Here is a 14,835-nt window from a genome sequence, read left to right on the forward strand (position 1 = left end):
GATCTCTAGCTCTGCCTACGCCGTGCATACGAACCAATCGTCGTGCGTGTGTAATAATAAGGTTGTCATAGCTTGCAGTGCACCGCAGCGACATCGGCCCAGGAGAAGAAAGTTTTTTCACCATGCTCCTGTAAGTCACCACGACGGTACATCAACCAGTCAGTCCAGCATGGTGGTCTAGCAGCGACCAGGGAACACTGCTGGCCCTTAACGAGGCCATGTGTACCGACTACATGAGGCTGTTTGGCCCGTCGCTGATTTGCTCAACCCGCCTGCACGTTGCAACGAGGACTCCTGCGCATCACGACATATGCAGCTTGAGCTGCAGCCCGCTTCAGAGCACAGGTATCGCTGGTGTGGGGTGCTTGCCAACCCAAGCCAACCCAAGCCATACCAAGCCCTTTCAGAAGACTGCGCAGCTCTTCACAGGGTTTCCGAGGATCGAAAGATGCATCGGCTATTATTCTCTTGCCCACTCGACAATCTGAACCAGGTCACGGCACGGCGCTGAAATGCTAAATAAAAGTCGTGCCAGAAAGTCTCTTGAAGATGTCACCATTCGTGCTGATCCTGCTGGCCTGAACCCTCGAGGAAAGAGGCATGAAAATCATAAAACGAACCACCAAGAGGTGGTGTTGGCTCAAGGTGGGATCTCCTACTTCGTACTCGTAGCTTCCGTGTAGTGCAGCGTCAGCTATAGCCCCGATTCAAGCAGTGCGAGGTTGTGTTGCTGCTGTGAGAGTGAGAGTGGTCCTGATCCGGAGAGGGAACGAGGAGGAAGAGGAGAAACAAGTGGAGCTCTGGTCGAGCATGGTGCAACCCTTGTCCCTTGTCTTTCAGATGTGAAATCCAGCAATCGTAAGCAACGCCGGTAGAGGCCGGTACAGGCCGACAGCAAATGGAGAAGGATGGGTAGGGAAGGGAAGGGAAGGGAAGGAAAAGGGGAGGAAAGGAAGTGGAAGTGGAAGTGGAAGGACAGACATCGGAGCTGCTGGGCCTACGACCATGCCTGTTCTACGCCTACGTGCCTCTTTTCCTAGCTCGATTTCATATGCAGAGGGGCTCTAAAATAATAATTCTCATCCACTCACCCCATTTCCCAAATTCCGTGCTGGCAATTAAAAACCCTTCGTCCCCCCTCCAGATTCCCTCTCCTTCTCTTCCCCCTCCCCCAATACCAATCCCGACTCTGAGTTGCCCCAAAAGTGGTGTCTTGTTGCCGATTCACAAGATAACGACGTGAGTTTTCCCCCTCATTTTTTATCTGTAATATCCCGGACCCGCCAATCGCACGGCTATCGCGCTCCTGGTCAACACCTCCATCATCATGCATGAGGCCGTTCAGAGGCCACAGAGATGGAGAATTTGATTTATCGGGCTTCTCATTGTTCCAATTCTGCAGCGGACATTGAGGGGCGACAAACAATAATTTCGTTTCCGTGAATCGGCAAGGGCCATCTCGATTCCACCTCATCCTTCTGAGGAGCCTCGAGCTAGTAGTTACTACTGACCTACCACTTCACCAGCCGATCCTCTAAAAATCAACTCCCGTCATTTACTTTTTTCCCACTCTGCTTCGAAACGACAACATCTCGATTTTCAATTGATACTTACAATAGCTTCTGCAATTCGTTTGCTGACTTTGACCTTCTCCCACCAGTCCAAGACCATCCACCCCTCAGCCTTTCTGTGCAGACTACCCGCAGAAGAGGCTTTCCTGTCAATTGACAAGCCACAACCACCGAAATCGCCGCAACTTTGCCTGATATGGCAAGAGTCGACGATTTCAACGACAGACAAACCCAGATTGATGCTGAGAATGAGCCATACAATCCCTATGTGTATCAGACGGAGGACAACGGGTCATGGGCAGGCGCCCTCCCGGTGAAGCAGTATGTAACCATTCCAGGCACATCCGCCACTGCCTGTGCTAATGTGGTTCGTCTAGGGGACTGTATGATCCAGACTTGGAGAAAGATGCCTGTGGTGTCGGGTTTGCTTGGTCAGTAGTCTCTCCTCGATTGGCAACAATAGCAAACCGAAGCTGATATTGTATAGTCACATCAAGGGCAAGGCAAGCCACAAGATTGTTAGCGATGGTAGGCTCCTACATGTATAATTGACCAATATACGCTGACACATTTCTTCCACAGCGCGAAACCTCCTTTGTAACATGACCCATCGAGGTGCAGTGGGTTCCGATGCGCGAGACGGAGACGGGGCTGGTGTGATGACATCGATCCCCCACAAATTTTTCATTAAGAATTTCGAACGCGAGACGGATATCAAGCTTCCCCCTCAGGGCCAATATGCTGTGGGCAATCTTTTCTTCAAGCCAGATGAAGAGACTTTGCAAGAATCGAAAAAACAATTGGAAGAGATCTCAGAGTCACTGGGGTTGAGGGTATTGGGATGGCGAGAGCCTCCTAAAGATTCCACTCTTCTTGGTCCCGCTGCTGCTTCTCGTGAGCCTATTATTTTGCAGCCATTCGTTGTGCTATCATCTGCATATGGTTATGGCAATTCGCCAGAGACCACAGACCCTGATCTTTTTGATGAGAAATACTTCGAAAGACAACTCTACGTGCTCCGAAAGCGTGCGACCCATACCATTGGCCTTCACAATTGGTTTTACTTATGCTCCCTTTCGAACAAGAACATTGTGTACAAAGGACAGCTTGCTCCTGTGCAGGTGTACCAGTACTATTATGATCTAGTCAACGCTGACTACGAAGCCCATTTTGCTCTCGTGCATAGTCGTTTCTCGACTAACACATTTCCTTCCTGGGATCGTGCTCAACCACTGCGATGGGCTGCTCACAATGGTATGGAAATTTGTAAAATTCCAATATGACCATGAACTAACCTCTAACTAGGTGAAATCAACACCCTGCGCGGCAACAAGAACTGGATGCGTGCCCGTGAAGGTGTCATGCAGTCAGATATTTTTGGCGAGGAACTCGAGATGCTTTACCCGATCGTCGAAGATGGCGGTTCGGATTCTGCAGCTTTTGACAACGTCTTAGAACTTTTGACTGTCAATGGTGTTCTGTCCTTGCCGGAGGCTGTCATGTTGATGGTACCAGAAGCATGGCAAGACAATGCCGCTATGGACCCAGCCAAGGCCGCTTTCTACGAATGGGCTGCTTGCCAAATGGAGCCATGGGATGGGCCTGCCCTCTTCACCTTTGCTGATGGAAGATACTGCGGTGCCAACTTGGACCGAAATGGTCTCCGTCCCTGCAGATACTATGTGATGGATGATGACAGGATCATCTGCGCTTCCGAAGTAGGAACCATTCACGTGGACCCCGAGAGGGTCGTCCTCAAGGGTCGTCTGCAACCCGGCAAGATGCTTCTCGTTGATACTCTTGCTGGTCGCATCATCGACGACAGTGAACTGAAGAACACTGTCTCCACTCGCCATGACTTCCGATCGTGGCTTCACAAGGAATTGATTACCTTGCCAAAGGTGTTCGAAGATATCACCAACCAAGGCTCGATCGACCTTGCCCCAAAGCCTGATGGTTCTCCTATCCAGGAAGATGCCCTGCTTAGAGCTTTTGGCTACTCCTTCGAGCAAGTCAGTTTGCTGCTCGCACCTATGGCTTCCGATGAAAAGGAAGCTCTTGGATCCATGGGTAATGATGCGCCATTGGCATGTCTAGCACAGGCTCCTCGGCTGCTCTACGAGTATTTCCGACAATTGTTCGCACAAGTCACCAACCCTCCTATCGATCCTATTCGAGAGGCTATTGTCATGTCGTTGGACTGCTATGTTGGTCCTCAAGGTAACTTGCTTGAGATGGACTCGTCTCAATGCGGTCGATTGCTGCTTCCAACCCCCGTCCTCTCCATTCCCGAATTCAACGCCTTGAAGAATATCAGCAAGCTTCATTCACAGTGGACCGTCAAGGTCATTGACTTGACCTTCCCTAAGTCTGAGGGCACCCAAGGTTATATCCGCCACCTCGACGAGATCTGCGAACAGGTCACTGCTGCCATCGAGAATAAGGATCGCATTATCATCCTTTCTGATCGTGCAACCTCTGCCGAACGTGTGCCTGTTTCTGCGCTCCTCGCCTCTGGTATGGTTCATCACCACTTGGTCAACAACAAGTGGCGATCACTCGCTGCTTTGGTCGTTGAGACTGCTGAAGCTCGTGAAGTGCACCACATGTGTGTTCTTCTTGGCTATGGTGCCGATGCTATCAACCCATACCTCGCTATGGAATGCATCATCAAGCTCAACAGAGAGGGTTTGATCAGAAAGAAGCTCAGCGACGATGCTCTTATCCGCAACTACAAATACTCCGCAGATGGAGGTATCTTGAAGGTCATGAGCAAGATGGGTATCTCGACCTTGGCTAGTTACAAGGGTGCCCAGATTTTCGAGGCTCTTGGTGTTGACGACACTGTCGTCGACCGATGCTTTAAGGGAACTGCTACCAGGATTAAAGGTATCACATTCGAGCTCATTGCCGAGGATGCTTTCCGGTTCCATGAGAAGGGCTTCCCATCTCGCTACACTGTCAGCGTCCCAGGTCTTGTCGAGTCTGGTGAGTACCATTGGCGTGATGGCGGCGAGCCTCACATCAACGATCCTACCTCTATCGCCAACATTCAAGATGCCGTTCGCACCAAGAATGACAAGTCTTACGAGGCATACTCACTCGCCGAGTACGAGCAGATCAAGGCATGCACTCTTCGTGGTCTCCTTGATTTCAAATTTGACGAGAGCACTCCTGTTCCCATCGACCAAGTCGAACCATGGACCGAGATCGTTCGTAGATTCTGCACGGGAGCTATGTCCTACGGATCAATCTCTATGGAGTCTCACTCGACACTTGCTGTTGCTATGAATCGTCTTGGTGGCAAATCCAACACTGGTGAAGGTGGTGAAGATCCAGAGCGATCCGAGAGAATGGAGAACGGCGACACTATGCGTTCTGCCATCAAGCAAGTCGCTTCCGGTCGTTTCGGTGTCACCTCCAACTATCTCGCAGACTCCGACGAGCTTCAAATTAAGATGGCTCAAGGCGCAAAGCCTGGTGAGGGCGGTGAGCTTCCGGGCCACAAAGTTTCGAAGTCAATTGCACGAACTCGTCACTCGACTCCTGGTGTCGGTCTCATTTCGCCTCCACCCCATCACGACATCTACAGTATCGAAGATTTGAAGCAACTGATCTACGATCTCAAGTGCTCAAACCCTCGTGCTCGTGTCTCTGTCAAGCTCGTCTCGGAAACTGGTGTTGGTATTGTCGCATCTGGTGTAGCCAAGGCCAAGGCTGACCACATCTTGATCTCTGGTCATGATGGTGGAACTGGTGCCTCTCGATGGACTGGTATCAAGTATGCCGGTCTTCCTTGGGAACTTGGTCTCGCTGAGACTCATCAGACTTTGGTTCTGAACGATCTTCGAGGTCGTGTCGTTGTCCAGACTGATGGCCAACTCCGAACTGGTCGTGATGTCGCCATTGCTTGTTTACTTGGTGCCGAAGAATGGGGCTTTGCTACCACTCCTCTCATCGCTATGGGATGTATTATGATGAGAAAATGCCATCTGGTACTTTTTTTTATGTCCGTCGAGGTCTGAAACATTAAGCTAACTATATTTTCAGAATACCTGCCCAGTCGGTATCGCGACGCAAGACCCAGAGCTCCGCAAGAAGTTCCAGGGCACTCCCGAGCACGTCATCAACTTCTTCGTATGTCAAATCCCTATACTAATTTACTCTTTCCTTGTATGAGGGCTCTGGGAGCCGAGAGCCGGGCAGAGCTGAGACATATTGCAAACGAGAGCTCTTGAGACAGCTCCCGGCTCCCAGAGCCCCTCACTTTCGTTTCGATGTTTTACTATGCTAATTCGTTTGGCAGTATTACATTGCTAACGAGCTCCGTGCTATCATGGCTAAGCTTGGATTCAGAACTATCAATGAGATGGTTGGCCATGCTGAGCTCCTACGTGTCCGTGAAGATCTTCGCACCAACAAGACTCAGAACATCGATCTGTCGTTGATCCTTACACCAGCTCACAAGCTCAGACCTGGTGTTGCTACTTTCAATGTCCGAAAGCAAGACCATCGTCTGTATGTCCGACTGGACAACAAGCTTATCTCTGAGGCTGAATTGACCCTCGACAAGGGTCTACCATCAAGAATCGAGTGCGATATCGTTAACACCGATCGTGCCATGGGCACTTCCCTTTCATACCAGATCTCCAAACGTTACGGAGAGGATGGTCTGCCTATGGATACTGTCCATGTCAACATCAAGGGATCTGCTGGTCAATCATTCGGTGCCTTCCTTGCACCTGGTGTGACTTTGGAGTTGGAAGGAGATGCCAACGACTATGTTGGAAAGGGTCTATCAGGTGGTCGTCTTATTGTCTACCCACCACGAGCTGCAGTTTTCAAGGCAGAAGAGAACATCCTCATCGGTAACGTCTGTTTGTATGGTGCCACCAGCGGAACTTGCTTCTTCCGTGGTGTTGCTGCAGAACGTTTCGCTGTCAGAAACTCCGGAGCAACAGCTGTCGTTGAAGGTGTCGGTGACCACGGTTGCGAATACATGACTGGAGGTCGTGTTCTCATTCTCGGAAGCACCGGACGCAACTTCGCTGCTGGTATGTCTGGTGGTATTGCGTATATCCTTGACATCCACCAAGACTTCATGTCCAAGCTCAACCCGGAGATGGTTGAAGCTTCAGGCATTGATGATCCAGCTGAAATTGCCTATGTCCGTGGTTTGATTGAGGATCACCACCACTACACTGGCTCTGAGCTTGCAGCTCGCATCCTCCTCGACTTCAACCGCGCCCTGCCACGCTTCGTCAAGGTTCTTCCCGTTGACTACAAGAGAGTTCTGGAGGAAGAGGCTGCCAAAGCCGCCGAACTCAAGCGTGCCGAATTCCAACTGCCTCTCCTTCCAGGCAACCCAGTTCGTGAACTTGCCGAATCTCAAAAGAAGGAAAAGAAGAAGCCCGACCTTCAAGACATCGAGGAGACTATTGGCGATGCTGCTGCTGAGAAGAAGAGATCACTGGTATTGGACAAGACTAAGGGCTTCATGAAATACCAACGTCGTTCTGAGAAGTACAGATCTGCAAAGACTAGAACACGCGACTGGGCAGAGCTTTCCAAGCGTCTCGACGAGGATGAGCTCAAATACCAAGCTGCTCGTTGCATGGACTGTGGTGTTCCTTTCTGTCAGTCTGACTCTGGTTGTCCAATTTCCAACATCATTCCCAAATGGAACGAATTAGTCTTTCAGAATCAGTGGAGAGATGCTCTCAACCGTCTTTTGATGACCAACAACTTCCCCGAGTTCACTGGCCGTGTCTGCCCAGCTCCTTGCGAAGGTGCCTGCGTCCTTGGTATCAACGAGGATCCTGTCGGTATCAAGTCAATCGAATGTGCTATCATCGATCGTGGCTTCGATATGGGCTGGATGATCCCCCAGCCACCGAAGATTCGCAGTGGAAAGACCGTTGCTGTCATCGGCTCCGGACCTGCTGGTCTTGCTTGTGCTGATCAACTCAACAAAGCTGGTCACACTGTCACTGTCTACGAGCGTGCTGACCGTGTCGGTGGTCTTCTCATGTACGGAATTCCCAACATGAAGCTCGACAAGAAGATTGTCAAGCGTCGAACAGACTTCATGGCCGCTGAGGGCATCACTTTCAAGACTGGTGTAGCCATTGGACAGGACATCACACTCACCGACCTCAAGGCTGAGAACGACGCTGTTGTGATCGCTACTGGTGCTACCGTTGCCCGTGATCTCCCAATCAAGAACAGAAACCTTGAGGGTATTCACTTTGCCATGCAATTCCTCCACAAGAACACCAAGTCTCTCCTTGACTCAGAGCTTGCAGATGGCGAGTACATCTCTGCTAAGGGCAAGAACGTCGTGGTCATCGGTGGTGGAGACACTGGTAACGATTGTATCGGTACTTCCGTTCGTCACGGTGCCAAGTCCGTCACCAACTTCGAGCTATTGCCACAGCCTCCTAATGAGCGTGCTCGTGACAACCCATGGCCACAATGGCCAAGAATTTACCGTGTTGACTACGGTCACACTGAGGTCAAGCAGCATATGGGCCACGATCCTCGCGAGTTCTGTGTCATGTCCGAGGACTTCGTCGATGACGGAACTGGAAAGGTCAAGGGTATCAATACCATCCGCGTTGAGTGGACAAAGTCCGCCACTGGTGGTTGGGACATGAAGAAGATCGATGGATCTCAGCAGTTCTTCCCTGCTGAACTTGTTCTGCTTTCTATGGGTTTCTTGGGTCCTGAGGATCGTGTTCTTGGCAGTGAGATCGAGAAGGATGCACGCAAGAACGTCAAGACTCCCCCCGGAAAGTACCACACCAACGTTGAGGGTGTCTTCGCTGCCGGTGATTGTCGCCGTGGTCAATCCTTGATTGTCTGGTAAGTCTATCATGATCCGTTCATTCCAGCGTCCACTAAAATTATTATAGGGGTATCAATGAAGGAAGACAATCCGCTCGCGAGGTCGACATGTACCTTGAAGGCACTACTCGTCTCCCAGTCGCCGGTGGTATCGTGAAGCGCAGCGCCCACGAGATTCTCGGAAATCTCCAACACCGTGCTCCCATTCAGATTGCAGCAGCAAACTGAGTCAACGATACAGTCACAGGGACTGGAATTTATGACGACATTGACGACGAAATTTTCAACAAGCAGGAATGGGACTAAAAATGCATCAGGACCAAGGGTAAAGGGAACAAAAGTGCATTCGAGACGATGGTTCAATAGGCAGCGTGCAACCTATCACCATACCAAGGCATGCAGAAGGGAAAAGGGAAAGAACCATCTATCATCTTGGCTTGTACTTTTTTGGTGCGCTGCTTTTTTTTATTCTTCTCCTTACGATACCAGCATTCGTTTCACTTTTGCGAGGGAGTTTAGGTCCGCTGTTTTGGGACTATGCGACCGATCGATCGATGTATATAGAGCATTATGAAATGGTACATACGCAACTCTTGGAATGACTCTTGCGTGACGAGTGATGTGCTTGTGGGGATCGCGTGCGGGTTGCTCGTACCGGAAGAATTGGAGTGTGATGTAAAATTGATCTAAAGCTTGTAAGGCAACATCAATGGGAAAAGTAGTTCTCTCGAGTTTCAAGGTAGGAGGGAGCTCGCATATCGTTCCTACGTCACATTATCTTTCAAATTTTTGTTCATCGTTAGAACTTACTTAACCTGCATACTTAAATTGTCCTCCAATCTGTGGAACAATGACAATTTTCACTGTATTGTGTGATTGATATCTCAGTCACATCGCTCCTTAACTTTCAAGGCCAACTATCCATGCTCACCTTTCCAGAACACATATCGAGAAGCAACCAGGGTGGATGAGTGCTAGGAAGCTGTCATTTTCCTCAAGTCACAAGAGTCGCCTACTTCTACTTCTTCGCGTCAATTCACGTTATCTCAAGAGTCCCTCAAACTCACAGACAAGCTAAAATGTTCTGGGCGTTGAAGCTAAGCATATACCATAAGTTTAGATAGAGTTTCTTGAAAATCATCACTGGAGTCGAGTAGAGAGTTTGATGCAATTGTGGGGAGGGTTAGCTTTACGTTTCTTCGATATTGGATAGACATTGTGTTTTATACTGTAATCATAAATGAATTAACCCCATTGGCTTTGTGATGAGGCGAGTGGAATCAAGTTCTTCCATCTTCTGTATAGACAACCAAGCTTTGATACCAAGCCTCCCTGCTGGCATGCTCCTTCTGCGTTAATAGCCCCTTGACTTGATCTCATTCCCTAGAAGCAGCAAGTGTTAGCTATGACTCTAACACACCAACCAACATAAAAGAGGAGTGGAAGTCGAGAATTCCCCAAACCATACACTGTCTCTCAGCTCTATCATCATCCTTCTCCATCTCCGACTCAGTAGTATTCATGATCATTTACCATCCCTAAGTGGCTCATTGCAAAGGTGAGTCCATAAAAACATCAGGCTTAAAAGCATCCGCGGCACAAAGACCGAATTAGCTCTGCTTGCAACGCAACTCCAAATCCTAACGCTCAATATGCAATCAACCATCCAAGCAACAATCCCTGGATGCACGAAAGCTCGGCTACTTGCTTATCCGTGTCACCGATGCCTGCTCTGATAGCTCGTACTGCTATACCCACCAAGACATTTCTCAACATCCTTTGCCGCCATCCAGATTTCATTGTCCCTTCCTCCCAAGTACTTCACACGAGCAATAACCTCTTTACGCTTGTTCTTGTAATATTGCTCGGCGATATCATACCAGATACTTCTCTTGGCCGAACTGCTCCTTAGCCAGTATAATATGGCGTATTGGACGACTTGGCGTCTGGCACCATCATTGTACTGCCTCGCGTACGCGCTGCTCTCTTCTGTCTCCTTATCACACCCGACCTCATTCGCGTGCGGATTTGAAGTACCAAGGATCATTGCCTGGATACTCACAAAGACTGACGAGAGCGTGGATCGATTGGGCTGCCACTTCTGCTCTGGGGAGCAGGCTGGGAACGTGTTCAACAGCGAGAGACAGACTATTGCCAAGATTCAGAGAATGTTAGGTTGGAGGATATTTGTAACTTACGTTCACCGGTGGCATACAGATTAGGATTGAACCCATCTCTATGCGAGTCATGCCCCTCCAGCACAAAGTGAACCCTAGGTGGATCGACAGGCCAATCTTGAGGCAAGGCAATATCAAACCTGTTAAGAGTCAGTATGTTCGCTAAAGATCTAGTTCTTTTATGAAACGATAGCAGACGCCAGTCTGGCATCTAGGAAATACATACGCAAATAGCCCTCCTTCATAGACCGAACCCTCCACGCCCGCAATCAGAGCCTTCATGACATCTGGTCGACTTTCTGAGATCTTCAGAAAGATTCCAGGAGGTAGCGACGTGGTAAGAGATGCAATCTCCTTCATGAGTGCAGACATTCTGCCCGGCCTAGACTGAGAGAAGTTTGAGTAGAAAGAATGCCTATCCAGAACACTGTCAGAAAATGCCACACGGTTCTTCTCTGTAAAGACTGCCCAGGAATCTTTGGACGCCGAGTCGTTTCGGCGATTTGCTTCTGGGGCAGTCTTGTCGATGACTTTATAGAACTCGATGACTCGACGGCAGATTGCAACAGCCTCTTGGCTGTCTCCACTCCTAAGATCTCTGGATAATGTTTCGTTCCTGGAGAGACTAGTGAAAGCTTTGGCATGCTTAAGAGTCTCAAGCCCTGTTTTGACCAGTGACGCACACATACCAGACGTTGAATTGTCAAAATCGAAAGCTCGTCGATTTGCCCTATCCCCAAGGTCTTGGACACCAGGACTTCTCTTCTTGTCTGGACGCTTTTCGGTGAGTAATTTAACAAGAATAGGATGATTGGCAATTTGCACAATAAAATTCAAGACAGCGTTGTAGAGGTCGGCTCTCTTTCCCATGTCAACTATGGAATCGTTTCTAACAATTCCACAAAGTTTATCAATCAAGAAGGTCTCTTTGGACAGTGTGGGCTTTCCACGACATCCGAAGCAGGTCCACTTTTGGCACTTCCTGCAGAGCACGCCTGAAATCTGAGCAGGCTGAGATCCTTTGGCTGTTGCAATCCATCGTCGGATATGCTCCTTGGTCAGGCCAAAAGAGAGATCTGCTCGACAAGATCTGCAAGGGACTTTCTTGTATTGTGTATGAAGATTGGAAAGGAGACGCAGATTCCCGTCGATATCTTGCGATGACAGGATCTTGCTATCGTTCATGCTGAGAGCACCCAATTTGTTGGACACATCTTTGATTCTACTGGTCATGATGTCTTATGAGAATGACTAGCAAAAGTAGAGTGAAGGCTTCGAGGTGGTAAAATGTCTTAAGAAATTGCGTGTGTGATGGCATAAGGGAAGGTATCTTGTCAACATAGAAGGGGGAACAGGACATGTATTTATGGTCCACAATATAAAAACAAATGAATCACAAGAGAAGGGTTGCGACAAAGTGATTAGGGCAAAATGGATTGCTGATTCATAAAGCAATACTTGACTGGGTCGTCTTATGCTTTGGTGTTTTTCAGAGCCGCTCTCAACTTTTGCCTCCGCCTCTTCTCCCTCTTCTTTTGTCTTTTCAACTCCGCTGGATCTGTTGTTCTGGCTCGTTGGGTCTTTTTGTCAATATCATCTGGCTCATTAGAGCTCGATGCCGATGCCGATGCCTTCGAAGTCTCCATTTCATCCTCAACCTTCCCATCACCTTTGGACACAATGAATTCCGTGGTTTCCACTAGACTTTGTGCTGTTGTCTGACCTTGGTTTATGTCAGGTACATTAATACCTCTCGATGCTTCAACTTTTATTGTTTTGTGTTTCTTCGACTTGATCGATCTTGCTCGGTGATCTTCTTCAGACTCGCTCTGCTCCTTCATGGACTTTGCAGGCTCTGACTTCCTTGTCATCTTCAACTTCTTCGCTCGACCTAGTCCAGAACGACCTTCCTCTTCATCACTGCTTTCTGCCTTCAACGCACGCTTTGCACTAGTAGCCTTTTCCTCCGCATCTCTTGCTTTGCTCGCTTTGAGGCCTTTCGTAGGGAAGAATTTCGCACGCAATGACTTGTTGTTTCGTTCCGCTTCACTAACAAGAAAGTGAGAAGGAATTGGCGCGCCAACACCTAGGTATGGAGGCTGGTTGCGAAACAGGGCAGCATCTTCAGCCTCAAGCTCCTCTTCTTTTTCCGCTGGTGGTGGTGGTCGGGAAGACGAAGCTGTCCAGGACTTGATGAGAGATTCGCGCTTCGCAAAGGCCACAGCAAGGCGATTCGATATAACTGCAAAGTCTTCCTTTGCTTGTTTCGCAGGTTTCGAGAGTCCTTCGGCCGACATTCTTGGGGAGTTGTTGGTTGAAGAACTCAAAGTCAGTCTCGAGGACTATAATTATTTCACGTGCTAATAATAAAAGTATTGCGGCTTTGGATTTCTCGGTTACCGTAACAGAAAGCTCTCTGGCCGGATTGTATCGGAAAGAATCAGAACCTCGATAACCTCAAAACACCTCTCTTTTCTGCAATCGACGGTCTCGTGTGTCTTTTCTTACACCTCCCGTCAAGATGTTTAAGCTTGCTCGTAGCAGTGCTGTTGCGGCTGCACTCAAGCCAAGAAAGGTAGGCAATCCTCCCTGAAAGTCCTCAATCCTCTTCCAGCAGACTGACAATCTTTAGGCCTACGCGCCATCACGATTTGCAGGTGTTGCACAACAGAAGAGAGGTCTGAGCATTCATGAGTATCTCTCTGCGGATCTCTTAAGAAAGGTACGCGGACCCGCCACACTTAGAAAGCTTCCAGAAGCTCATTTTTCTGCAGTATGGCGTTGGTGTCCCAGACGGCTCCGTTGCAACAACCGCGGCTGAAGCCGAAGCTATTGCAACGAAGATTGGTGGAGATGATATGGTCATCAAGGCCCAGGTTCTCGCTGGTGGTCGAGGAAAGGGTACATTCGACAATGGCTTGAAAGGAGGTGTCCGAGTTATCTACTCTCCAACAGAGGCCAAGATGTTCGCCGACCAAATGATCGGACACAAGCTCGTCACGAAGCAAACGGGCGCGGCAGGCCGTCTTTGCAACTCTGTCTACATCTGCGAGCGGAAGTTTGCCCGACGAGAATTCTACCTGGCAATCCTGATGGACCGTGGCTCCCAAGGCCCCGTCATTGTGTCCTCATCCCAAGGAGGCATGGACATTGAGACTGTCGCCAAAGAGCAACCAGACGCTATTACCACGACATATATCGATATCCATAAAGGTGTTACGGACGACATTGCCCGCAAGATTGCTACTGATCTCGGCTTCAGTGAGCAATGCATTGAGGACGCCAAGGACACGATCCAGAAACTCTACACAATTTTCATGGAGAAGGATGCTACTCAGATTGAGATCAACCCTCTCTCTGAGACCTCAGATCACAAAGTTCTCGCTATGGATGCTAAGCTTGGTTTTGACGACAACGCCGAATTCAGACAGAAAGAGATCTTCTCATGGCGCGACACCACCCAGGAAGACGCCGAAGAAGTCCGTGCTGCTGAGTCTGGCTTGAACTTCATCAAGCTTGGAGGTGATATTGGATGCTTGGTCAATGGCGCCGGTCTTGCCATGGCTACCATGGACATTATTAAGCTAAATGGTGGCGAGCCAGCAAATTTCCTCGATGTTGGAGGTGGAGCTACTCCTCAAGCCATCAAGGAAGCTTTCACCCTCATTACTAGTGATCCTAAGGTTACCGCTATCTTCGTCAACATCTTCGGTGGTATCGTCCGATGTGATGCGATTGCCCAAGGTCTCATCTCCGTGGTTGAGAGCATGAACCTCAGCATTCCAATCATTGCCAGATTACAAGGAACGAACATGGAAGCAGCACACAAGTTGATCAACGATGCCGGACTTAAGATCTTCTCCATTGACGACTTACAAAGCGCTGCCGAGAAGGCTGTGCAATTCTCGAAAGTCGTAAAGATGGGTAAGAGACATTTCCTTCTACCTCATGAACGAGCAAGACTGACAGACATGTAGCACGTGATATCGACGTTGGCGTTGAGTTTTCTCTCGGTATTTGAGCGAATGATGTTGCTTTCATGCGTCTCCTTGTGTATTGATGTATTGATTCCCTCGCCTTTAGAAGATAGGTTGAGTATGTATAATGCAAACCATTACTTGTGCAAATATACCTTGGTTGATCAAGTCTGGCCTCCCGAGGTCGTCTATGAAAACCTTTGATCACCAGACTGACCTTTCCGAATCATGTAATCCCTAAGAAAGGATAAACTAACTTGCGCC

General features: G+C 49.0%; 4 protein-coding genes across 4 annotated transcripts; 2 read left to right on the top strand and 2 right to left on the bottom strand.

The window, feature by feature from the left end:
* Nucleotides 1-1,850: 1,850 nt before the first annotated feature.
* LY89DRAFT_691010 (glutamate synthase) lies at nucleotides 1,851-9,015 on the top strand. Its single transcript, XM_018216211.1, has 7 exons — nucleotides 1,851-1,892; nucleotides 1,949-2,099; nucleotides 2,154-2,825; nucleotides 2,877-5,566; nucleotides 5,622-5,708; nucleotides 5,878-8,435; nucleotides 8,486-9,015. Exons 3-7 carry the CDS (start codon nucleotides 2,174-2,176, stop codon nucleotides 8,643-8,645), a joined length of 6,147 nt encoding a protein of 2,048 aa, XP_018062935.1. The 5' UTR covers nucleotides 1,851-1,892; nucleotides 1,949-2,099; nucleotides 2,154-2,173; the 3' UTR covers nucleotides 8,646-9,015.
* An 857-nt stretch (nucleotides 9,016-9,872) lies between these two features.
* On the bottom strand, nucleotides 9,873-11,292 carry LY89DRAFT_691012 (UBC-like protein). Its single transcript, XM_018216212.1, has 3 exons — nucleotides 10,821-11,292; nucleotides 10,616-10,734; nucleotides 9,873-10,565 (listed from the first exon to the last, which is right to left on the bottom strand). The coding sequence occupies exons 1-3, from the start codon at nucleotides 10,964-10,966 to the stop codon at nucleotides 10,135-10,137; spliced, it is 696 nt and encodes a 231-aa protein (XP_018062936.1). The 5' UTR covers nucleotides 10,967-11,292; the 3' UTR covers nucleotides 9,873-10,134.
* A 654-nt stretch (nucleotides 11,293-11,946) lies between these two features.
* Nucleotides 11,947-12,971, bottom strand: LY89DRAFT_334364 (uncharacterized protein). Its single transcript, XM_018206811.1, has one exon. The coding sequence runs from the start codon at nucleotides 12,889-12,891 to the stop codon at nucleotides 12,067-12,069; it is 825 nt and encodes a 274-aa protein (XP_018062937.1). The 5' UTR covers nucleotides 12,892-12,971; the 3' UTR covers nucleotides 11,947-12,066.
* Nucleotides 12,972-13,075: 104 nt separating this feature from the next.
* On the top strand, nucleotides 13,076-14,769 carry LY89DRAFT_629803 (atp-specific succinyl-CoA synthetase beta subunit). The gene is made up of 4 exons (XM_018211221.1): nucleotides 13,076-13,169; nucleotides 13,227-13,316; nucleotides 13,369-14,518; nucleotides 14,572-14,769. The coding sequence occupies exons 1-4, from the start codon at nucleotides 13,116-13,118 to the stop codon at nucleotides 14,613-14,615; spliced, it is 1,338 nt and encodes a 445-aa protein (XP_018062938.1). The 5' UTR covers nucleotides 13,076-13,115; the 3' UTR covers nucleotides 14,616-14,769.
* Nucleotides 14,770-14,835: the final 66 nt, after the last annotated feature.

Source organism: Mollisia scopiformis (genome assembly GCF_001500285.1).
Source record: "Mollisia scopiformis unplaced genomic scaffold LY89scaffold_32, whole genome shotgun sequence".
Lineage (NCBI taxonomy): Eukaryota > Fungi > Ascomycota > Leotiomycetes > Helotiales > Mollisiaceae > Mollisia > Mollisia scopiformis.